Below are 25,227 nucleotides of genomic sequence, written 5' to 3'. Positions count from 1 at the left end.
TACCCCAAACCCCTGGGGGACACCCCAAAGCCCTGGGGACACCCCAAAGCCCAGGGGACACCCCAAACCCCTGGGGACACCCCAAACCCCCCTGGGGGACACCCCAAACCCCTGGGGACACCCCAAACCCCTGGGGGACACCCCAACCCCCCTGGGGACACCCCAAAACCCTGGGGGACACCCCAAAGCCCTGGGGACACCCCAAACCCCTGGGGGACACCCCAAAGCCCTGGGGACACCCCAAAGCCCTGGGACACCCCAAACCCTTGGGGGACACCCCAAAACCCTGGGGACACCCCAAACCCCAGAGGGACACCCCAAAGCCCCGGGGACACCCCAAAGCCCTGGGGACACCCCAAACCCCAGAGGGACACCCCAAAGCCCTGGGGACACCCCAAACCCCCCTGGGGACACCCCAAAGCCCTGGGGACACCCCAAAGCCCTGGGGACACCCCAAAGCCCTGGGGACACCCCAAACCCCCCTGGGGACACCCCAAAAGCCCTGGGGGACACCCCAAAGCCCTGGGGACACCCCCAAACCCCTGGGGACACCCCAAACCCCCCTGGGGACACCCCAAACCCCTGGGGGACACCCCAAAGCCCTGGGGACACCCCAAAGCCCTGGGGGACACCCCAAACCCCTGGGGACACCCCAAAGCCCTGGGGACACCGCAAACCCCTGGGGACACCCCAAACCCCTGGGGGACACCCCCAAAGCCCTGGGGGACACCCCAAACCCCCCTGGGACACCCCAAACCCCTGGGGACACCCCAAACCCCTGGGGGACACCCCAAACCCCTGGGGGACACCCCAAACCCCCCTGGGACACCCCAAAGCCCTGGGGACACCCCAAACCCCTGGGGACACCCCAAACCCTCCTGGGGGACACCCCAAAGCCCTGGGGACACCCCAAACCCCCCTGGGACACCCCAAAGCCCTGGGGACACCCCAAACCCCTGGGGACACCCCAAAGCCCTGGGGGACACCCCAGTGACCCCAAACCCCCAGGGGACACCCCAGAGACCCCCAAAGCCCCAGAGACACCCCAAAGCCCAGTGTGCCACCCCAGTGACCCCCAAACCCCTGGGGACACCCCAGTGACCCCCAACATTCCCAGTGTGCCACCCCAGTGACCCCAACATCCCCGGGGGACGCCCCAGTGACCCCCAAACACCCAGAGACACCCCAGAGCCCCCCCAGACTGGTACAGGGACACCCCAGAGCGCCCCCAGACCCCCAGAGCCCCCCACAGACTGGTACAGGGACACCCCAGAGCCCCCCCAGACCCCCAGAGCCCCCCTGTGACCCCGAGGGGACACCCCAGAGCCCCCCTGTGACCCCCAGAGACCCCCTGTGACCCCCAGAGACCCCCCAGAGCCCCCCTGTGACCCCCCAGAGCCCCCCCAGACCCCCAGAGACCCCCACAGACCGGTACAGGGACACCCCAGAGCCCCCTCCCAAACCCCCGGGGATCACCCCAGAGCCCCCCTGTGACCCCCAGAGCCCCCCCAGACCCCCAGAGCCCCCCCAGACCCCCCCAGAGCCCCCCCAGACCCCCCGAGCCCCCCACAGACCGGTACAGGGCCACCAGGATCTCCCAGGACAGGGACAGGAAGGCCACCCCCAGCAGTGGCAGTGTCACCGTGTCCAGCCAGGAGCTGAACTCGTGGTGGGGTGAAAGCTGTGGGAAGCGATGGGATGGGGGTCAGGGGGGGTCTGGGGGGGTCAGGGGGGGCTCTGGGGGGGTCTGGGGGTCACAGGGGGTCACAGGGGGTCACAGGAGGGGTCACAGGAGGGGACCCAGGCCACCCCCAGCAGTGGCAGTGTCACCGTGTCCAGCCAGGAGCTGAACTCGTGGTGGGTGAAAGCTGTGGGGAAAGGGGGTCAAGAGGGTCAGGGGGGGTCTGGGGGGGTCTGGGGGTCACAGGGGCTCTGGGGGGGTCTGGGGGGGTCTGGGGGTCACAGGGGGCTCTGGGGGGCTCTGGGGGGGCTCTGGGGGGGTCACAGGGGGACTCTGGGGGTGCTCTGGGGGTCACAGGGGGGCCCAGGGGGTCACAGGGGGCTCTGGGGGGGCTCTGGGGGTCACAGGGGGGGGGCCCGGGGGGTCAGGGAGCCCCGGGGGGGGGTCCCAGCCCAATGGGAGGGGGCACAGTGGGGATCAGGGGCAGCCACAGGGGTCACAGACAGCCCCATAGATCAGGATCAGCCCCACAGATCACACTCACACTCACCACAGATCACACTCACACTCACACCCAGCCCCATAGATCAGGATCAGCCCCACAGATCTTCACACTCACACTCACACTCACTCACACTCACACTCACACTCACTCACTCTCACTCACACTCACACTCACACTCACACTCACTCACACTCACTCTCACTCACTCACACTCACTCTCACTCTCACTCACACTCACACTCACACTCACACTCACTCTCACACTCACACTCATCCTCACCCTCACTCACCCACGTTCGCCTCCAGCACTCCCACAGCTCACACTGACACACTCACACTCACACTCACACTGACATTCACACACTCACACTCACACTCACACTGACATTCACACACTCACACTCACACTCACACTGACATTCACACACTCACACTCACACTCACACTCCCCACAGCTCACACACACTCACACTCACCCTCACCCTCACTCATCCTCACTCACCCACGTTTGCCTCCAGCACTCCCACAGCTCACACTGACACTCAGCACAGCTCACACACACTCACACTCACACTGACACTCAGCACAGCTCACACTCACACTCACACTCACACTCAGCACAGCTCACACTCACACTCACACTCACACTCAGCACAGCTCACTCACTCTCACACTCACACTGACACTCACACTCTCACTCACCCTCACACCCTCACTCACCCACGTTTGCCTCCAGCACTCCCACAGCTCACACTCACACTCACACTCACACTCACACTCACACTCACACTCACACTCACCCTCACCCTCATCCTCACTCACCCACGTTTGCCTCCAGCACTCCCACAGCTCACACTGACATTCACACACTCACACTCACACTCTCACTCACACTCACACTCACACTCACACTCACACTCACACTCTCACTCACACTCTCACTCACACTCACCCTCACCCTCATCCTCACTCACCCACGTTTGCCTCCAGCACTCCCACAGCTCACACTGACACTCAGCACAGCTCACACACACTCACACTCACACTGACACTCAGCACAGCTCACACTCACACTCACACTCACACTGACACTCAGCACAGCTCACACTCACACTCACACTCATCCTCACCCTCACTCACCCACGTTTGCCTCCAGCACTCCCCCGTGCACCCTGAGGCCGAAGCAGCGCGCGGTTCCCAGCAGCAGCGCCCCGAGTGTGGCCACCTCCAGCAGCCGGGCCAGGAGCCAGCCCGGCCTGGGGGGCCACCCTGGGGATGGAGGGGGGCTCAGAGCCTGCCTGGGACCCCCAGAACGGCCCTGGGGCCACCCTGGGGTCACCCTGGGACCCCCAGAACGGCCCTGGGGTCACCCTGGGGTCACCCTGGGACCCCCAGAACAGCCCTGAGGCCACCCTGGGACCCCCAGAACGGCCCTGGGGTCACCCTGGGGTCACCCTGAGACCCTCAGAACGGCCCTGGGGTCACCCTGGGACCCCCAGAACAGCCCTGGGGTCACCCTGGGATCACCCTGGGACCCCCAGAACAGCCCTGGGGTCACCCTGGGATCACCCTGGGACCCCCAGAACAGCCCTGGGGCCACCCTGGGGATGGAGCGGGGCTCAGAGCCTGCCTGGGACCCCCAGAACGGCCCTGGGGCCACCCTGGGGTCACCCTGAGACCCTCAGAACAGCCCTGGGGCCACCCTGGGACCCCCAGAACGGCCCTGGGGCCACCCTGGGACCCCCAGAACGGCCCTGGGGCCACCCTGGGATCACCCTGGGACCCCCATCCCATCCATTCCCAGATTTCCCAGCCCCCATGGATCCCATGGGACCCCCACCCCACCCCAGCCCCTCCACAGCCCCATCTCATCCATTCCCACATTTCCCCCCCCCATGGATCCCATGGGACCCCCATCCCATCCATTCCCAGATTTCCCCCCTCCTGTGGATCCCTCCCAGCCCCCCCCCCAGCCCCTCCCCATCCATTCCCAGATTTCCCCTCCCTGTGGATCCCACAGGACCCCCACCCCATCCCATCCATTCCCAGATTTCCCCCTCCTGTGGATCCCATGGGACCCCTTCCCCATCCATTCCCACATTTCCCATCCCCTGTGGATCCCATGGGACCCCCCAGCCCCTCCCCATCCATTCCCAGATTTCCCATCCCCTGTGGATCCCATGGGACCCCCACCCCATCCCACACATTCCCAGATTTCCCCCCTCCTGTGGATCCCACAGGACCCCCTTCCCTCCCCATCCATTCCCAGATTTCCCCCCTCCTGTGGATCCCATGGGACCCCCCAGCCCCTCCCCAGCCCCTCCCCATCCATTCCCAGATTTCCCCCCCATGGATCCCATGGGACCCCCTCCCCATCCATTCCCACATTTCCCATCCCCTGTGGATCCCATGGGACCCCCCATCCCATCCCATCCCATCCATTCCCATGTTTCCCATCCCCTGTGGATCCCATGGGACCCCCACCCCATCCCACACATTCCCAGATTTCCCCCACCCTGTGGATCCCATGGGACCCCCTCCCCATCCATTCCCAGATTTCCCCCCCCTGTGGATCCCATGGGACCCCCAGCCCCTCCCCAGCCCCTCCCCATCCATCCCCAGCTTTCCCACCCCCTGTGGATCCCATGGGACCCCCTCCCCATCCATTCCCAGATTTCCCCCCCCTGTGGATCCCATGGGACCCCCCAACCCCTCCCCATCCATTCCCAGATTTCCCCCCCATGGATTCCCCCCCAGCCCCTCCCCATCCATTCCCAAATTTCCCCCCACAGGACCCCCTTCCCTCCCCATCCATTCCCAGATTTCCCATCCCCCATGGATCCCATGGATCCCCCCCATCCCCTCCCCAGCCCCTCCCCATCCATTCCCAGATTTCCCAGCCCCCATGGATCCCATGGGACCCCCTCCCCACACATTCCCAGATTTCCCATCCCCCATGGATCCCCCCCATCCCCCCCCATCCCCTCCCCATCCATTCCCAGCTTTCCCCCCCCCTGTGGATCCCCCCCAGCCCCCCCCATCCCCTCCCCATGCCCGGGGGTCTCACGGGGGCCGTGGGGGCGGCGGGCCCGGCCCATCCAGAGCTGCAGGTGCTGCTGGTCCAGCAGGGAGAAGCACAGCACGATGGTCAGCGCGTTGAAGAAGTTGTAGTTCCCCGTGAGGATGATGAGGGTCTGCAGCAGCACCTGGGGGAGGGGGGGGGTGGACACAGGTTTTTGGGGGTCTGGGGGTGTCACGGGTACACCCCAATGGGGGTGGGGTCACCTCCTGTGTCCCAGGGAGGGGGACAGAGCTGCAGGGACCCCCCTGGGGACCCCCAAACACAGAGAGGGGTGGGAGGGGGTCATGGGGTGGGGGACAGGGGACACAGGATGGGGACACCCCCCTCAGATGTCCCCAGCACCCAAAGTGAGGACCCAGCACCCTGGGGACCCCCTGGGACCCCCCTGGGGACCCCCAAACACAGAGAGGGGTGGGAGGGGGTCATGGGGTGGGGGACAGAGGACACAGGACAGGGACACCCCCCCGGATGTCCCCAGCACCCACAGAGTGAGGACCCAGCACCCTGGAACCCTCTGGGGACCCCCCAAACACAGAGAGGGGTGGGAGGGGGTCATGGGGTGGGGGACAGGGGACACAGGATGGGGACACCCCCCTGGATGTCCCCAGCACCCACAGAACGATGACCCAGCCCACTGAGACCCCCTGGGACTCCCTGAGACCCCCTGAGACCCCCTGGGGACCCCCAAACACAGAGAGGGGTGGGAGGGGCTCATGGGGTGGGGGACAGGGGACACAGGACAGGGACACCCCCCCAGATGTCCCCAGCACCCAAAGTGAGGACCCAGCACCCTGGGGACCCCCTGGGGCCCCCAAACACAGAGAGGGGTGGGAGGGGGTCATGGGGTGAGGGACAGGGGACACAGGATGGGGACACCCCCCTGGATGTCCCCAGCACCCACAGAGTGAGGACCCAGCCCCCTGGGGACCCCCTGGCACAACATGAACCACCAAACTCCCCACACCACCCCACCAGCACCACAAACCCACCCCCAACAACCCCCAAAAAACCCAAAAACCCCCCCAAAAACCCAAAAAAGCCCAAAATCCCCCCAAACCCCCCAAAAAACCCCCAAAAAACCCTAAACCCCCCCCAAAAAACCCAAAACCCCCAAAACACCCAGAAGACCCCCCAAAAAACCCTCCACGGTGTCACCCACCACCACAGGACCCCCCAAAAAACCCCCAAAAAAACCCCAAAACCCCCCCCAAAAAACCCCCCCAAAAAACCCCCCCAAAAAACCCCCCAAAACCCCCAAAAAACCCCCAACCCCCCCCAAAAAAACCCAAAAAACCCAAAAAACCCCCCAAAAAACCCCAAAAAAACCGAACCCCCCCCAAAACCCCCAAAAAAGCCCAAAACCCCCCCAAAAAACCCCAAAACCCCCCCAAAAACCCAAAAAAAACCCAAAACCCCCCCAACCCCCCCCAAAACCCCAAAAAAACCCCAAAACCCAAAAAAAACCCCCAAAAAACCCAAACCCTCCCCCAAAAACCCCCAAAAAAGCCCAAAACCCCCCCAAAAAAACCCCAAAACCCCCCCAAAAAACCCCCAAAAAAACCCAAAACCCCCCCAAAAACCCAAAACCCCCCCAACCCCCCCCCAAAAAACCCCCCAAACCCCAAAAAAACCCAACCCCCCAAAACCCCCCCTAAAAAATCCCCAAAACCCCAAAAAAACCCAAAAAAACCCAAAAAAGCCCCAAAACCCCAAAAAAACCCAACCCCCCCCCAAAACCCCCAAAAAACCCCAAAACCCCCCCAAAAAACCCCAAAACCCCCCCAAAAAACCCCAAAAAAGCCCAAAACCCCCCCAAAACCCCCCCCAAAAAATCCCCAAAACCCCAAAAAAACCCAACCCCCCCCCAAAACCCCCAAAAAACCCCAAAACACCCCCAAAAAACCCCAAAACCTCCCAAAAAACCCCCAAAAAAACCCAAAACCCCCCCAAAAAACCCCCCAAAAAACCCCCAAAAAACCCCAAAACACCCCCAAAAAACCCCTCAAAACCCCAAAAAAACCCCAAAAAAACCCAACCCCCCCCCAAAAAACCCCAAAAACCCCAAAAAAACCCCCAAAAACCCCTCCCCGGTGTCCCCCACCCCCCCCCGGCCCCCCCCCAAACCCAGGAGCACCCCCAGTCCCACCTGGCAGTAGAAGGCCCAGAGGCGCAGGCGGCGCAGGGGGGCGAGGAAGAGGAGGGGCACGGCCACCTCGATCACCAAGGTGGCCACCACAGCCAGCTTCAGTAGCCACAGGGGCAGCTGGTGAGCCAGCCACGCCCCCGGGGTGGGCAAACACTGACTCTCAAAGTGATGGGTGAGAGCTGGGGGGCAAAGAAAGGGTTAATTCCTCATCTGATCCCAAAAAAATTCCATGGGATTTGGGTTAATTCCTCATCTGATCCCAAAAAAATTCCATGGGATTTGGGTTAATTCCTCATCTGATCCCAAAAAAATTCCATGGGATTTGGGTTAATTCCTCATCTAATCCCAAAAAATTCCATGGGATTTGGGTTAATTCCTCATCTGATCCCAAAAATTCCATGGAATTCCTGAAATTGATATTTTCCCCATCATGGAATAGAATCAGAACTAAATAAGGAAATTTTTCCTTGCAGAATAATCCAAATTAATCCAAATTAAATTGTAATTCAGAATTGGGGTGGGGGGCATGAGGGGCTTTCCATGATCCACTTCCCAAAAAATTCCATGGGATTTGGGTTAATTCCTCATCTGATCCCAAAAAATTCCATGGAATTTGGGTTAATTCCTCATCTGATCCCAAAAAAATTCCTGGGATTTGGGTTAATTCCTCACCTGATCCCAAAAAAATTCCATGGAATTTGGGTTAATTCCTCATCTGATCCCAAAAAATTCCATGGAATTCCAGGAAATTGATATTTTCCCCATCATGGAATAGAATCAGAACTAAATAAGGAAATTTTTCCTTGCAGAATAATCCAAATTAATCCAAATTAATCCAAATTAATCCAAATTAATCCAAATTAATCCAAATTAAATTGGAATTCAGAATTGGGGTGGGGAGCATGAGGTGTGTCCATGATCCACTTCCCCAAAAAATTCCATGGAATTTGGGTTAATTCCTGACCTGATCCCAAAAAATTCCATGGGATTTGGGTTAATTCCTCATCTGATCCCAAAAAATTCCATGGAATTCCAGGAAATTGATATTTTCCCCATCATGGAATAGAATCAGAACTAAATAAGGAAATTTTTCCTTGCAGAATAATCCAAATTAATCCAAATTAAATTGGAATTCAGAATTGGGGTGGGGGCCATAAGGGGCTTTCCATGATCCACTTCCCAAAAAATTCCATGGGATTTGGGTTAATTCCTCATCTGATCCCAAAAAATTCCATGGGATTTGGGTTAATTCCTCATCTGATCCCAAAAAAATTCCATGGGATTTGGGTTAATTCCTCATCTGATCCCAAAAAATTCCATGGGATTTGGGTTAATTCCTCATCTGATCCCAAAAAAATTCCATGGGATTTGGGTTAATTCCTCATCTGATCCCAAAAAATTCCATGGAATTCCAGGAAATTGATATTTTCCCCATCATGGAATAGAATCAGAACTAAATAAGGAGATTTTTCCTTGCAGAATAATCCAAATTAATCCAAATTAATCCAAATTAATCCAAATTAATCCAAATTAAATTGTAATTCAGAATTGGGGTGGGGAGCATGAGGGGCTTTCCATGATCCACTTCCCAAAAAATTCCATGGGATTTGGGTTAATTCCTCATCTGATCCCAAAAATATTCCATGGGATTTGGGTTAATTCCTGATCTAATCCCAAAAATTCCATGGGATTTGGGTTAATTCCTCATCTGATCCCAAAAAATTCCATGGAATTTGGGTTAATTCCTCATCTGATCCCAAAAAATTCCATGGGATTTGGGTTAATTCCTGATCTGATCCCAAAAAATTCCATGGGATTTGGGTTAATTCCTCATCTGATCCCAAAAAAATTCCATGGGATTTGGGTTAATTCCTGATCTGATCCCAAAAAATTCCATGGGATTTGGGTTAATTCCTCATCTGATCCCAAAAAATTCCATGGGATTTGGGTTAATTCCTCATCTGATCCCAAAAAAATTCCATGGGATTTGGGTTAATTCCTCACCTGATCCCAAAAATTCCATGGGATTTGGGTTAATTCCCGACCTGATCCCAAAAAAATTCCATGGGATTTGGGTTAATTCCTCATCTGATCCCAAAAAAATTCCATGGGATTTGGGATAATTCCTGACCTGATCCCAAAAAATTCCATGGAATTTGGGTTAATTCCTGATCTGATCCCAAAAAAATTCCATGGGATTTGGGTTAATTCCTCACCTGATCCCAAAAATTCCATGGGATTTGGGTTAATTCCTGACCTGATCCCAAAAATATTCCATGGGATTTGGGTTAATTCCTCATCCCAAAAAAATTCCATGGAATTTGGGATAATTCCTCACCTGATCCCAAAAAAATTCCATGGGATTTGGGTTAATTCCTGACCTGATCCCAAAAAATTCCATGGAATTCCAGGAAATTGATATTTTCCCCATCATGGAATAGAATCAGAACTAAATAAGGAAATTTTTCCTTGCAGAATAATCCAAATTAATCCAAATTAATCCAAATTAAATTGGAATTCAGAATTGGGGTGGGGGGCATGAGGGGCTTTCCATGATCCACTTCCCAAAAAATTCCATGGGATTTGGGTTAATTCCTCATCTGATCCCAAAAAATTCCATGGGATTTGGGTTAATTCCTGACCTGATCCCAAAAAAATTCCATGGGATTCCAGACAAACAGCAGGACCCCCAAACCTGTGAGCCCCCCCAAACCTGAGACCCCCAAACCTGTGAGACCCCCAAACCTGAGACCCCCAAACCTGTGAGACCCCCAAACCTGTGAGACCCCCCAAACCTGTGAGACCCCCAAACCTGTGAGACCCCCCCCAAACCTGTGAGACCCCCAAACCTGTGAGACCCCCCCAAACCTGAGACCCCCAAACCTGAGACCCCCAAACCTGAGACCCCCAAACCTGAGACCCCCCAAACCTGTGAGACCCCCAAACCTGTGAGACCCCAAAACCTGTGAGACCCCCCCAAACCTGAGACCCCCAAACCTGAGACCCCCAAACCTGAGACCCCCAAACCTGAGACCCCCCAAACCTGAGACCCCCAAACCTGAGACCCCCAAACCTGTGAGACCCCCAAACCTGAGACCCCCAAACCTGTGAGCCCCCCAAAACCTGTGAGACCCCCAAACCTTCCCCCCCAAACCTGTGAGACCCCCAAAACCTGTGAGACCCCAAACCTGTGAGCCCCCCCCAAACCTGTGAGACCCCCCCAAACCTGTGAGCCCCCCAAACCTGTGAGACCCCCCCAAACCTGTGAGACCCCCCAAACCTGTGAGACCCCAAAACCTGTGAGAGCCTCCCAAACCTGTGAGACCCCAAAACCTGAGACCCCCAAAACCTGTGAGACCCCCAAACCTGTGAGACCCCCCCAAACCTGTGAGACCCCCAAACCTGAGACCCCCAAACCTGAGACCCCCAAACCTGAGACCCCCAAACCTGAGACCCCCCAAACCTGAGACCCCAAAACCTGAGACCCCCAAACCTGAGACCCCCAAACCTGTGAGACCCCAAACCTGAGACCCCCAAACCTGTGAGACCCCCAAACCTGTGAGACCCCCAAACCTGTGAGGCCCCCCCAAACCTGTGAGACCCCCAAACCTGAGACCCCCAAACCTGTGAGCCCCCCAAAACCTGTGAGACCCCCAAACCTTCCCCCCCAAACCTGTGAGACCCCCAAAACCTGTGAGACCCCAAACCTGTGAGCCCCCCCCAAACCTGTGAGACCCCCCCAAACCTGTGAGCCCCCCAAACCTGTGAGCCCCCCCCAAACCTGTGAGACCCCCCCAAACCTGTGAGCCCCCCAAACCTGTGAGACCCCAAAACCTGCCCCTCCTCACCTGTGAGACCCCCAAACCTGTGAGAGCCTCCCAAACCTGTGAGACCCCAAAACCTGAGACCCCCAAAACCTGTGAGACCCCCAAACCTGTGAGACCCCCCCCAAACCTGTGAGACCCCCAAACCTGAGACCCCCAAACCTGTGAGACCCCCAAACCTGTGAGACCCCCAAACCTGCGAGACCCCAAACCTGTGAGACCCCAAAACCTGAGACCCCCAAACCTGAGACCCCCAAACCTGTGAGACCCCCAAACCTGTGAGACCCCCAAACCTGCGAGACCCCAAACCTGTGAGACCCCCAAACCTGTGAGCCCCCCAAACCTGTGAGCCCCCCAAACCTGTGAGACCCCAAACCTGTGAGACCCCCCCAAAACTGCCCCCCCAAACCTGTGAGACCCCCAAACCTGAGACCCCCAAACCTGTGAGACCCCCAAACCTGTGAGACCCCCAAAACCTGTGAGACCCCCCCAAACCTGTGAGACCCCCAAACCTGTGAGACCCCCAAACCTGTGAGACCCCCCCCAAACCTGAGCCCCCCCAAACCTGAGACCCCCAAAACCTGAGACCCCCAAACCTGTGAGACCCCCAAACCTGTGAGACCCCAAACCTGAGACCCCCCAACCTGTGAGACCCCCAAACCTGAGACCCCCCAACCTGTGAGACCCCCAAACCTGTGAGACCCCCCAACCTGTGAGACCCCAAAACCTGTGAGACCCCCCCAAACCTGTGAGACCCCCCCAAACCTGTGAGACCCCCAAACCTGTGAGACCCCCAAACCTGTGAGACCCCCCCAAACCTGTGAGACCCCCAAACCTGTGAGACCCCAAAACCTGAGACCCCAAAACCTGTGAGACCCCCAAACCTGTGAGACCCCAAAACCTGTGAGACCCCCAAAGATCCTCCCTCACCTGTGACCCCCCAAAGCCCCCCCAAAGCCCCCTCCTCACCTGTGACCCCCCAAACCTGCCCCCCCCTCACCTGTGAGCCCCCCAAAGCCCCCCAAAGCCCCTCCTCACCTGTGACCCCCCCAAAGCCCCCCCAAACCTGCCCCTCCTCACCTGTGACCCCCCCAAAGGCCCCCTCACCTGTGACCCCCCCAAACCCCCCCCCTCACCTGTGAGCCCCCCCTCACCTGTGAGCCCCCACCTCACCTGTGACCCCCCCAAAGCCCCCCCAAACCTGCCCCCCCCCTCACCTGTGAGCCCCCCAAGGCCCCCTCACCTGTGAGCCCCCAAACCTGCCCCTCCTCACCTGTGAGCCCCCCCAAAGCCCCCCCAAGCCCCCCCCTCACCTGTGACCCCCCAAAGCCCCCCCCCCACCTGTGAGCCCCCCAAACCTGCCCCTCCTCACCTGTGACCCCCCAAACCCCCCAAGCCCCTCCTCACCTGTGACCCCCAAAGCCCCCCCCAAAGCCCCCTCCTCACCTGTGACCCCCCCAAAGCCCCCCCAAACCTGCCCCTCCTCACCTGTGAGCCCCCCCAAACCTGCCCCCCCCTCACCTGTGACCCCCCAAACCTGCCCCCCCTCACCTGTGACCCCCCAAAGCCCCCCCAAGCCCCCCCCACCTGTGACCCCCCCAAGGCCCCCCCTCACCTGTGACCCCCCAAAGCCCCCCCAAAGCCCCCCCCAAGCCCCTCCTCACCTGTGACCCCCCCAAAGCCCCCCCAAGGCCCCTCCTCACCTGTGACCCCCCAAACCCCCCAAGCCCCCCTCTCACCTGTGAGCCCCCCAAACCTGCCCCCTCCTCACCTGTGAGCCCCCAAAGCCCCCTCCTCACCTATGAGCCCCCAAAGCCCCCCCAAGCCCCCCCTCACCTGTGAGCCCCCCAAGCCCCCCCCTCACCTGTGACCCCCCAAGCCCCCCTGACCTGTGACCCCCCCAAACCTGCCCCCTCCTCACCTGTGACCCCCCCAAGCCCCCCCAAACCTGCCCCTCCTCACCTGTGACCCCCCCAAGCCCCCCTGACCTGTGAGCCCCCCAAAGCCCCCCAAGCCCCCCTGACCTGTGAGCCCCCCAAAGCCCCCCCTCACCTGTGAGCCCCCCCAAAGCCCCCCCAAACCTGCCCCCCCTCACCTGTGAGCCCCCCCAAGCCCCCCCCTCACCTGTGACCCCCCCAAAGCCCCCCAAAGCCCCCCCAAGCCCCCCTCTCACCTGTGAGCCCCCACCAGGTGGGGCAGCGGCTGCTGAGTTTCACCACCCCGGACTGGAAGAGGAGGCGGAAGAGGAGCCAGCGCACCCCCCACAGGGGCACCCCATGCTGGGGCTGCCACCCCGGGGTGCCCCCCGGCAGCACCTTCAGCGGGGCCACCAGCACCGCCAGGAACCCCGCCTCCAGCAGCAGGCTGTCCCTGGGGGGACACGGGGACAGCTGGGGACAGCTGGGGACATGGGGACAGCTGGGGACACGGGGACATCTGGGGACACGGGGACAGCTGGGGACAGCTGGGGACACGGGGACAGCTGGGGACAGCTGGGGACACCTGGGGACAGCTGAGGACACGGGGACAGCTGGGGACACGGGGACATCTGGGGACAGCTGGGGACAGCTGGGGACACGGGGACAGCTGGGGACATCGGGGGACAGCTGGGGACACGGGGACACGGGGACAGCTGGGGACATGGGGACAGCTGGGGACAGCTGGGGACATCTGGGGACATCTGGGGACAGCTGGGGACATCGGGGGACAGCTGGGGACACGGGGACATCTGGGGACAGCTGGGGACACGGGGACAGCTGGGGACAGCTGGGGACAGCTGGGGACACGGGGACAGCTGGGGACAGCTGGGGATGTCTGGGGACATCTGGGGACATCTGGGGACATGGGGACAGCTGGGGACACGGGGACAGCTGGGGACAGCTGGGGACAGCTGGGGACAGCTGGGGACACGGGGACAGCTGGGGACACCTGGGGACAGCTGGGGACATCTGGGGACACGGGGACAGCTGGGGACAGCTGGGGACACCTGGGGACAGCTGAGGACACGGGGACAGCTGGGGACACGGGGACATCTGGGGACAGCTGGGGACAGCTGGGGACACGGGGACAGCTGGGGACATCGGGGGACAGCTGGGGACACGGGGACACGGGGACAGCTGGGGACATGGGGACAGCTGGGGACAGCTGGGGACATCTGGGGACATCTGGGGACAGCTGGGGACATCGGGGGACAGCTGGGGACACGGGGACATCTGGGGACAGCTGGGGACACGGGGACAGCTGGGGACAGCTGGGGACAGCTGGGGACACGGGGACAGCTGGGGACAGCTGGGGATGTCTGGGGACATCTGGGGACATCTGGGGACATGGGGACAGCTGGGGACACGGGGACAGCTGGGGACAGCTGGGGACAGCTGGGGACAGCTGGGGACACGGGGACAGCTGGGGACACCTGGGGACAGCTGGGGACATCTGGGGACACGGGGACAGCTGGGGACAGCTGGGGACACCTGGGGACAGCTGAGGACACGGGGACAGCTGGGGACACGGGGACATCTGGGGACAGCTGGGGACAGCTGGGGACACGGGGACAGCTGGGGACATCGGGGGACAGCTGGGGACACGGGGACACGGGGACAGCTGGGGACATGGGGACAGCTGGGGACAGCTGGGGACATCTGGGGACATCTGGGGACAGCTGGGGACACGGGGACAGCTGGGGACAGCTGGGGACACCTGGGGACATGGGGACAGCTGGGGACAGCTGGGGACATCGGGGGACATCTGGGGACAGCTGGGGACATCGGGGGACATCTGGGGACAGCTGGGGACACGGGGACAGCTGGGGACAGCTGGGGACAGCTGGGGACACGGGGACACCTGGGGACAGCTGGGGACAGCTGGGGACATCTGGGGACATCTGGGGGACATCTGGGGACATGGGGACATCTGGGGACGTCTGGGGACATCTGGGGACACGGGGACATCTGGGGACATCTGGGGACATGGGGACACCTGGGGACAGCTGGGGACATGGGGACATCTGGGGACATCTGGGGACACGGGGACATCTGGGGACATCTGGGGACATCTGGACCCTGCCTCCAGCAGCAGGCTGTCCCTGGGGGGACACGGGGACAGCTGGGGACAGCTGGGGACATCTGGGGACAGCTGGGGACATGGGGACATCTGTGTGTGGGGACACGGTGACACCTGTCCCTGGGGCTGGGGACACGGTGACACCTGTCCCTGGGGCTGGGGACACAGTGACACCTGTCCCTGGGGCTGGGGACACAGTGACACCTGTCCCTGGGGCTGGGGACACTGTCACACCTGTCCCTGGGGCTGGGGACACGGTGACACCTGTCCCTGGGGCTGGGGACACAGTGACACCTGTCCCTGGGGCTGGGGACACTGTCACACCTGTCCCTGGGGCTGGGGACACAGTGACACCTGTCCCTGGGGCTGGGGACACGGTGACACCTGGGGCTGGGGCTGGGGACACGGCTGTGCCCCATGTGTGGGGTTGGGGACCCCTGTCTTGATGTGCCCTTGTCCCCAGAGCCCCCAGTGCCACCCACCCTGTCCCCAGTGCCACCCACCCTGTCCCCAGAGCCCCCCACACCCCCTGTCCCTGTCCCCAGAGCCCCCAGTGCCACCGACCCTGTCCCCAGAGCCCCCCATGTCCCTGTCCCTGTCCCCGTCCCCAGAGCCCCCCATGTCCCTGTCCCCAGAGCCCCCCATCCCCTGTCCCTGTCCCCAGAGCCCCCCATGTCCCTGTCCCTGTCACCAGAGCCCCCCATGTCCCTGTCCCTGTCGCTGTCCCCAGAGCCCCCCATGTCCCTGTCCCTGTCGCTGTCCCCAGAGCCCCCCATGTCCCTGTCCCTGTCGCTGTCCCCAGAGCCCCCCATGTCCCTGTCCCCAGAGCCCCCCATCCCCTGTCCCTGTCCCCAGAGCCCCCCATGTCCCTGTCCCCAGAGCCCCCCATGTCCCTGTCCCCAGAGTCCCCCATGTCCCTGTCCCTGTCCCCAGAGCCCCCCATCCCCTGTCCCTGTCCCCAGAGCCCCCCAGTGCCACCCACCCTGTCCCCAGAGCCCCCCATGTCCCTGTCCCTGTCCCCAGAGCTCCCCATGTCCCTGTCCCCAGAGCCCCCCATGTCCCTGTCCCTGTCCCCAGAGCCCCCCATGTCCCTGTCCCCAGAGCCCCCCATGTCCCTGTCCCTGTCCCCAGAGCCCCCCCCGTCCCTGTCCCCAGAGCCCCCCATGTCCCTGTCCCTGTCCCCTGAGCCCCCCATGTCCCTGTCCCTGTCCCCAGAGCCCCCCCCGTCCCTGTCCCCAGAGCCCCCCATGTCCCTGTCCCTGTCCCCATCCCCAGAGCCCCCCATGTCCCTGTCCCTGTCCCCAGAGCCCCCCAGTGCCACCCACCCTGTCCCCAGAGCCCCCCATGTCCCTGTCCCCCACCCCGAGCCCCCCAGTCTCACTCACCACTGGAAGTACAGGAACACCTGGCCCACCTGGGGAGGGGGAGAGGGGAGGGGGCTCAGCCGGGGGGGGGCAACACCCCCAGACCCCTCCCCAGCACTGGGGGGAGAGAAGGGACCCCCAAACCCCCCCAGTGCCCCCCAGCACCCCCTGAGCTGGTAGAGGGACAGGTAGAACATCCTGAGGAGCACAAAGAGACCCCCCAGGACCCCCTGGTACCCCCCAGCACCCCCCAGGACCCCCAGACCTGGTACAAGGACAGGCAGAACACCCTGAGGAGCACAAAGAGACCCCCCAGAACCCCCAGGACCCCTCTGAGCCCCCAGGACCCCCCAGGACCCCCATACCTGGCACAGGGACAGGCAGAACATCCTGAGGAGCGCGAAGAGACCCCCCAGGACCCCCTGGTACCCCCCAGCACCCCCCAGCACCCCCAGACCTGGCAGAGGGACAGGCAGAACATCCTGAGGAGCACAAAGAGACCCCCAGGACCCCCATACCTGGCACAAGGACAGGTAGAACATCCTGAGGAGCACACAGAGACCCCCCAGAACCCCCCAGCACCCCCATACCTGGTACAGGGACAGGTAGAACATCCTGAGGAGCGTGAAGAGACCCCCCAGGACCCCTTTGAGCCCCCAGGACCCCCATACCTGGCAGAGGGACAGGTAGAACATCCTGAAGAGCACAAAGAGATCCCCCAGCACCCCTTGGTACCCCCCAGGACCCCCCAGGACCCCCATACCTGGTACAAGGACAGGTAGAACATCCTGAGGAGCACAAAGAGACCCCCCAGCACCCCCTGGTACCCCCCAGCACCCTCCTGAGCCCCCAGGACCCCCCAGGACCCCCATACCTGGTACAGAGACAGGTAGAACATCCTGAGGAGCACAAAGAGACCCCCCAGGACCCCCAGCACCCCCCAGCACCCCCATACCTGGCAGAGGGACAGGTAGAACACCCTGAGGAGCACCAAGAGACCCCCAGGACCCCCCAGGACCCCCCAGCTCCCCCATACCTGGTACAAGGACAGGTAGAACATCCTGAGGAGCACAAAGAGACCCCCCAGCACCCCCCACACCTGGTACAAGGACAGGTAGAACATCCTGAGGAGCACAGAGAGACCCCCCAGGACCCCCCAGGACCCCTCTGAGCCCCCAGGACCCCCAGCTCCCCCATACCTGGCACAAGGACAGGTAGAACATCCTGAGGAGCACAAAGAGACCCCCCAGGACCCCCTGGTACCCCCCAGCACCCCCATACCTGGCAGAGGGACAGGTAGAACATCCTGAGGAGCACAGAGAGACCCCCAGGACCCCCTGGTACCCCCCAGGATCCCCAGGACCCCCATACCTGGCACAGGGACAGGTAGAACATCCTGAGGAGCGCGAAGAGACCCCCCAGAACCCCCCAGGACCCCCCAGCACCCCCATACCTGGTACAAGGACAGGTAGAACATCCTGAGCAGCGCGAAGAGCAGGCAGTGGCGCAGGGAGGGGCAGAGCAGAGCCCCCAGGGAGCCCAGCACTCCCAGCACACACAGCAGCTCCATGCCCTGCTCCGTGTCCAGCCCCAGGTGAGGACACAGCCACAGCAGCGTGGGGAACCCCCGCAGCCGCTCCCACAAACCCTGCCCGGGCAGCTCCCGGAGCAGCCGCACCGCTGGGAGGAGACCCTCGGCACCGTACAGACCTGGAACGGGAGATAGAGGGGTTGGAAGGGGAAATATCGGGGGTCAGGGGGAAATACTGGGGTGCTGGGGGAATATTGGGGTTCTGGGGGAATATTGGGGTGCAGGGGAAATATTGGGGTTCAGGGGGAAATATTGGGGTGCAGGGGGAAATATTTGGGCTCGGGGAAATATTGGGGTTCAGGGGGAAATATTGGGGGTCAGGGGAAAAAACACTGGAATTCATGGGAAAAATATTGGGGTTCATGGGAAAAATATCAGGGTTCATGGGAAAAGTATTGGGGTTCCCAGGAAAAACCTCGGTGTTCATGGGAAAAATACTGGGGTTCATGGGGAAATATTGGGGTTCATGGGGAAATATCAGGGTTCATAAGGAAATATTGGGGTTCAGGGGGAAATATTGGGGTTCATGGGAAAATATTTGGGTTCTGGGGGGAAATATTGGGGTTCAGGGGGAAATATTGGGGTTCATGGGAAAGACATTGGGGTTCATGGGAAAAACATCGGAATTCACGGGAGAATAGAACGGTGATCATGGGAAAAACATTGGGGTTCATGGGGAAAATATTGGGGTTCATAAGGAAATATTGGGGTTCTGGGGGAAATATTGGGGTTCTGGGGGGAAATATTGGGGTTCATGGGAAAAATATTGGGGTTCATGGGAAAAACCTCGGTGTTCACGGGAAAATAGAGCGGTGATCATGGGGAAAACATTGGGGTTCATGGGGAAAATATTGGGGTTCATGGGGGAAATATTGGGGTTCATGGGGAAAACCTCAGTGTTCCCACGAAAAACCTCGGTGTTCATGGGAAAAATATTGGGGTTCAGGGAAAAATATTGGGGTTCATAAGGAAATATTTGGGTTCTGGGGGAAATATTGGGGTTCATAAGGAGATATTGGGGTTCAGGGGGAAATATTGGGGTTCATGGGAAAAAACACTGGAATTCATGGGAAAAATATCAGGGTTCATGGGAAAAATATTGGGGTTCATGGGAAAATATTGGGGTTCATGGGGAAAACCTCAGTGTTCCCACAAAAAACCTCGGTGTTCATGAGAAAAACATCAGGGTTCATAAAAAAATGTTGGGGTTCATAAGGAAATATTGGGGTTCATGGGGAAATATTGGGGTTCAGGGGGAAATATTGGGGTTCAGGGGGGAAATATTGGGGTTCAGGGGAAAAAACACTGGAATTCATGGGAAAAATATTGGGGTTCATGGGAAAAATATCAGAGTTCACGGGAAAAACCTCGATGTTCATGGGAAAATAGAGCAGTGATCATGGGAAAAACATTGGGGTTCATGGGAAAAATATTGGGGTTCAGGGGGAAATATTGGGGTTCTGGGGGAAATATTGGGGTTCTGGGGGGAAATATTGGGGTTCATGGGAAAAACATTGGGGTTCCCAGGAAAAACCTCAGTGTTCATGGGAAAAATACTGGGGTTCATGGGGAAATATTGGTATTCATGGGAAAAAACACTGGAGTTAATGGGAAAAACATTGGGGTTCATGGGAAAAATATTGGGGTTCATAAGGAAATATTGGGGTTCATGGGAGAAAACACTGGAATTCATGGGAAAAATATTGGGGTTCACGGGAAAAACCTCGGTGTTCACGGGAAAATAGAGCGGTGATCATGGGAAAAACATTGGGGTTCATAAGGAAATATTGGGGTTCTGGGGGAAATATTGGGGTTCAGGGGGGAAATATTGGGTTTATAAGGAAATATTTGGGGTTCAGGGGGGAAATATTGGGGCTCATAAGGAAATATTGGGGTTCATAAGGAAATATTGGGGTTCATGGGGAAATATTGGGGTTCAGGGGGAAATATTGGGGTTCATGGGGAAATGTTTGGGGTTCAGGGGGAAATACTGGGGTTCATGGGAAAAATATTGGGGTTCACAGGAAAAACCTCGGTGTTCACGGGAAAATAGAGTGGTGATCATGGGAAAAACATTGGGGTTCATGGGGAAATATTGGGGTTCAGGGGGAAATATTGGGGTTCATAAGGAAATATTGGGGTTCATAAGGAAATATTGGGGTTCAGGGGGAAATATTGGGGTTCATGGGGAAATATTGGGGTTCATGGGGAAATATTGGGGTTCATGGGGGAAATATTGGGGTTCAGGGGGAAAATATCTGTGGTTTCCCAGAAAACATTGGTGTTCCCAGGAAAAACCCCAGTGTTCACGGGAAAATATCGGTGATCACAGGAAAAACCTCGGTGATCATGGGAAAAACATCAGTACTCCCAGGAAAAATCCTGGTGTTCCCTGGAAAATATCGGTATTCATGGGAAAATCATTGGTGTTCAGAGGAAAATATCGGTGTTCCCGGGAAAAAGCTCAGTACTCCCAGGAAAAATCCCAGAAAATATCGGTGTTGCCAGGAAAAACCTCGGTGATCACGGGAAAATAGAGAGGTGGTCATGGGGAATATCCTGGGGTTCACCAGAAAATATCGGTGTTCCCAGGAAAATTTCTGTATTCCCGGGAAAAAACCTTGGTGTTCCCAGGAAAAACATCGGTGTTCATGGGAAAAACCTCATTACTCCCAAGAAAAATCCTGATATTCCCAGGAAAAACTTTGGTGTTCCCAGGAAAAACCTCGGTGATCACAGGAAAATCCTGGTGTTCCCCAGAAAACCTCAATGTTCACAGGAAGAACCTCAGTACTCCCAGGAAAAATCCTGGTATTCCCAGAAAATTTCTGTATTCCCAGAAAAAACCTCGGTGTTCCCAGGAAAAACCTCGGTGATCACGGGGAAATATCAGTGGTCACCGGGAAAACCTCGGTGTTCCCAGGAAAACCTCAGCACTTCCAAGAAAAATCCTGATATTCCCAGGAAAACCTTTGGTGATCACAGGAAAAATCCTGGTGTTTCCAGAAAACCTCGGTGTTCCTGGGAAAAACCTCAGCACTCCCAAGAAAAATCCTGATATTCCCAGGAAAAACTTTGGTGTTCCACGGGAAAAACCTCGGTGATCATGGGAAAAACATCAGTACTCCCAGGAAAAATCCTGGTGTTCCCAGGAAAATATCGGTATTCATGGGAAAATCATTGGTGTTCAGAGGAAAATATCGGTGTTCACAGGAAAAACCTCGGTGATCACGGGAAAATAGAGAGGTGGTCATGGGGAATATCCTGGGGTTCACCAGAAAATATCGGTGTTCCCAGGAAAATTTCTGTATTCCCGGGAAAAAACCTTGGTGTTCCCAGGAAAAAATCCAAATATCACCCCAGGAAACCTCTGTATTCCTTGAAAAAACCTCAGTGATCACAGGAAAACCTCAGCACTCCCAAGAAAAATCCTGATATTCCCAGGAAAAACCTCGGTGATCACGGGAAAAATCCCAGAAAACCTCGGTGTTCCCGGAAAACCTCTGTCATCTCCCGGAAAATCCCCGGTATTCCCAGAAAATCCCTGGTATTCCCGGAAAATCCCCGGTATTCCCAGAAAATCCCTGGTATTCCCGGAAAATCCCCGGTATTCCCAGAAAATCCCTGGTATTCCCGGAAAATCCCCGGTATTCCCAGGGAAAGCCCCGGTATTCCAGGGAAAAACCCCGGTATTCCCGGGATCCCCTCCGGGAGCCGCGGCTGCTGCGGGAGCCGGGCTGTGCCGGCAACACCGGGAATTCCCGGGGGAGCGGCCGGGAACGGGAATGGGGAACAACCGGGAAACAACCGGGAACAACCGGGAACGGGAACAACCGGGAACGGGAACAACCGGGAACGGGAACAACCGGGAACGGGAACAACCGGGAACGGGACTGGGAACAGGACCGGGAACAACCGGGAACAACCGGGAACGGACTGGGAACAACCGGGAACGACCGGGAACAACCGGGAACGGACTGGGAACAACCGGGAACGACCGGGAACAACCGGGAACGGACTGGGAACAACCGGGAACGACCGGGAACAACCGGGAACGGGGAACAACTGGGAACAAGCGGGAACGGGACCGGGAACGACCGGGAACAGGAATGGGGAACAACCGGGAAACAACCGGGAAACGACCGGGAACGACCGGGAACGGGACCGGGAACGGGACCGGGAAAAACCGGGAACAGGACTGGGAACGACCGGGAACAAACGGGAACGACCGGGAATGGGACCGGGAACGACCGGGAACGGGGAACAACCGGGAACGACCGGGAACGGACTGGGAACAACCGGGAACGGGACCGGGAACAACCGGGAACAACCGGGAAACGACCGGGAACGACCGGGAACGGGACCGGGAACGACCGGGAAACAACCGGGAACAACCGGGAACAAACGGGAACGGGAACAACCGGGAACGGGACCGGGAACGGGACCGGGAACGGGACCGGGAAAAACCGGGAACAACCGGGAACAAACGGGAACGACCGGGAATGGGACCGGGAATGACCGGGAAACAACCGGGAACAACCGGGAAACAACCGGGAACGGGAACAACCGGGAACGGGACCGGGAACAACCGGGAACAACCGGAAACGACCGGGAACGGGGCCGGGGACGGGGAAGGGACCGGGAACGGGGGAAGGGACCGGGACCGGGCCCGGGATGTGGCGGAGCCGCCAGGAACGGGACCGGGAGCTCCGCGGAGCCGTTCCCGGGGAGGGCAGCGGGGAGATGGAGGCGGCGGGGGGGGGAATCGGTACCGGGGACACGGAGAGACCGGAGCGGCTGCGGGACGGGACCCTGGGCGGCTGGACCGGGACCGGTTCCGCCGGATTTCCTCCCGGTACCGGCCCGGTTCCCCCGGTCTCACTCTCAGACCTGTCCCGGTTCTCCCGGTCCCGCTCCCGAACCTGTCCCGGTTCTCCCGGACCTGTCCCGGTTCTCCCGGTCCCATTACCGAACCTGCCCCGGTTCTCCCGGACCTGTCCCGGTTCTCCCGGTCCCATTACCGAACCTGTCCCGGTTCTCCCGGTCCCATTACCGAACCTGTCCCGGTTCCCCCGGTCTCATCCCGAACCTGTCCCGGTTCTCCCAGCTCCGCTCCCGGACCTGTCCCGGTTCTCCCGAACCTGCCCCGGTTCTCCCGGTCCCACTCCCGAACCTGTCCCGGTTCTCCCGGACCTGTCCCGGTTCTCCCGGTCCCATTACCGAACCTGTCCCGGTTCTCCCAGCTCCGCTCCCGAACCTGTCCCGGTTCTCCCGGCTCCACTCCCGGTTCCCCCGGTCCCATTCCCGAACCTGTCCCGGTTCTCCCGAACCTGTCCCGGTTCTCCCGGTCGCATTACCGAACCTGTCCCGGTTCTCCCGGTCGCATTACCGAACCTGTCCCGGTTCTCCCGGTCGCATTACCGAACCTGTCCCGGTTCTCCCGGTCCCGCTCCCGGACCTGTCCCGGTTCTCCCAGCTCCCGAACCTGTCCCGGTTCCCCCGAACCTGTCCCGGTTCCCCCGGTCCCATTACCGAACCTGTCCCGGTTCCCCCGGTCCCGCTCCCGAACCTGTCCCGGTTCCCCCGGTCTCATCCAGGACCTGCCTCGGTTCTCCCGGCCTCATCCCGAACCTGCCCCGGTTCTCCCGGACCTGCCCCGGTTCTCCCGAACCTGTCCCGGTTCTCCCGGTCGCATTACCGAACCTGCCCCGGTTCTCCCGGACCTGCCCCGGTTCTCCCGAACCTGTCCCGGTTCTCCCGGTCGCATTACCGAACCTGCCCCGGTTCTCCCGGACCTGCCCCGGTTCTCCCGGACCTGTCCCGGTTCTCCCGGTCTCATCCCGAACCTGTCGCGATTCCCCCGGTCCCATTACCGAACCTGCCCCGGTTCTCCCGAACCTGTCCCGGTTCTCCCGGTCCCACTCCCGGCCCTATCCCCGGTTCCCCCAGCTCTATCCCAGCCCCACTCCCGGTTCCCCCGTGGCCGTGTGGCGGTTCCCCGGTTCCCCCGTGGCCGTGTGGCGGTTCCCCGGTTCCCCCGCGGCCGTGTGGCGGTTCCCCGGTTCCCCCCGGCCGTGTGGCGGTTTCCCCGGCTCGGTACCGGGGATCTGCAGGTAGAGGGATCCGAAGGCGGCGGTGTACACCGCGGCCAGCCCGCCCAGGAACAGCGCCCGCGGCCCCGCCGCCTCCGCCATGCCCGCCATGCCGGCCCCGCCGGCGCGCGGCGGTGACGTCACACGCGCCGTGACGCCATCAGCGCGCGCGGCGCGTTAACGGAGCGCGGGAAAGACGAAAATGGCGGCGGCGACCGGGAGGGGCCGAGGGGACGGTGAGAGGGAATGGAGATGATAGGGAGCGGGAATGGGAACGGGAATGGGGATAGGGAGCGGGAATGGGAACGGGAATGGGGAGAGGGAACGGGAATGGGAACGGGAATGGGGAGAGGGAACGGGAATGGGGACGGGAATGGGGAGAGGGAACGGGAATGGGGACGGGAATGGGGACGGGGAGAGGGAGCGGGAATGGAGCGGGAATGGGGAATGGGAACGGGGATAGGGATCGGGAGCGGGAGCCGGACTGGGACCGGGATCGGGACTGAGAGTTGGATGGGATCGGGATCGAGATCGGGAGCGGGAGCGGGAGCGGGAGCAGGACCGGGATCGGGAGTGAGGGTTGGATGGGAATTGGGATCGGGAGCGGGATCGGGATCGGATCGGGATCGAGATCGGGATGGGATCGGGAGCGGGACTGGGAGCGGGATGGGATCGGGATCGAGATCGAGATCGGGATGGGATCGGGATGGGATCGAGAGCGGGATGGGATCGGGATCGGGATGGGATCGGGATCGGGAGGGGGATCGGGAGCGGGATGGGATCGGGATGGGATCGGGAGCGGGATCGGGATCGGGAATGGAGCGGGACTGGAATCGGGATCAGGAGCGGGAGCGGGACTGGGACTGGGATCGGGAATCGGGAG

At 59.9% G+C, this 25,227-nt stretch overlaps 1 protein-coding gene across 1 annotated transcript; it reads right to left on the bottom strand.

Annotated features, from left to right (window-relative positions):
* Nucleotides 1–1,574: 1,574 nt before the first annotated feature.
* LMF2 (lipase maturation factor 2) lies at nucleotides 1,575–24,486 on the bottom strand (the record flags this gene model as incomplete). Its single annotated transcript, XM_058828669.1, has 9 exons — nucleotides 24,353–24,486; nucleotides 18,115–18,371; nucleotides 16,683–16,711; nucleotides 13,412–13,608; nucleotides 7,415–7,593; nucleotides 5,254–5,392; nucleotides 3,327–3,455; nucleotides 1,801–1,868; nucleotides 1,575–1,681 (listed from the first exon to the last, which is right to left on the bottom strand). Coding segments are annotated over exons 1-9 (1,208 nt in total), but the record flags the coding sequence as incomplete, so codon positions are not given.
* Nucleotides 24,487–25,227: the final 741 nt, after the last annotated feature.

This window comes from Poecile atricapillus, unplaced genomic scaffold (assembly GCF_030490865.1).
Source record: "Poecile atricapillus isolate bPoeAtr1 unplaced genomic scaffold, bPoeAtr1.hap1 scaffold_204, whole genome shotgun sequence".
Taxonomy (NCBI): Eukaryota; Metazoa; Chordata; class Aves; order Passeriformes; family Paridae; genus Poecile; species Poecile atricapillus.
The sequence above is the reverse complement of the archived record's forward strand: the minus strand, read 5'-3'. Positions and strand labels throughout refer to the sequence as shown.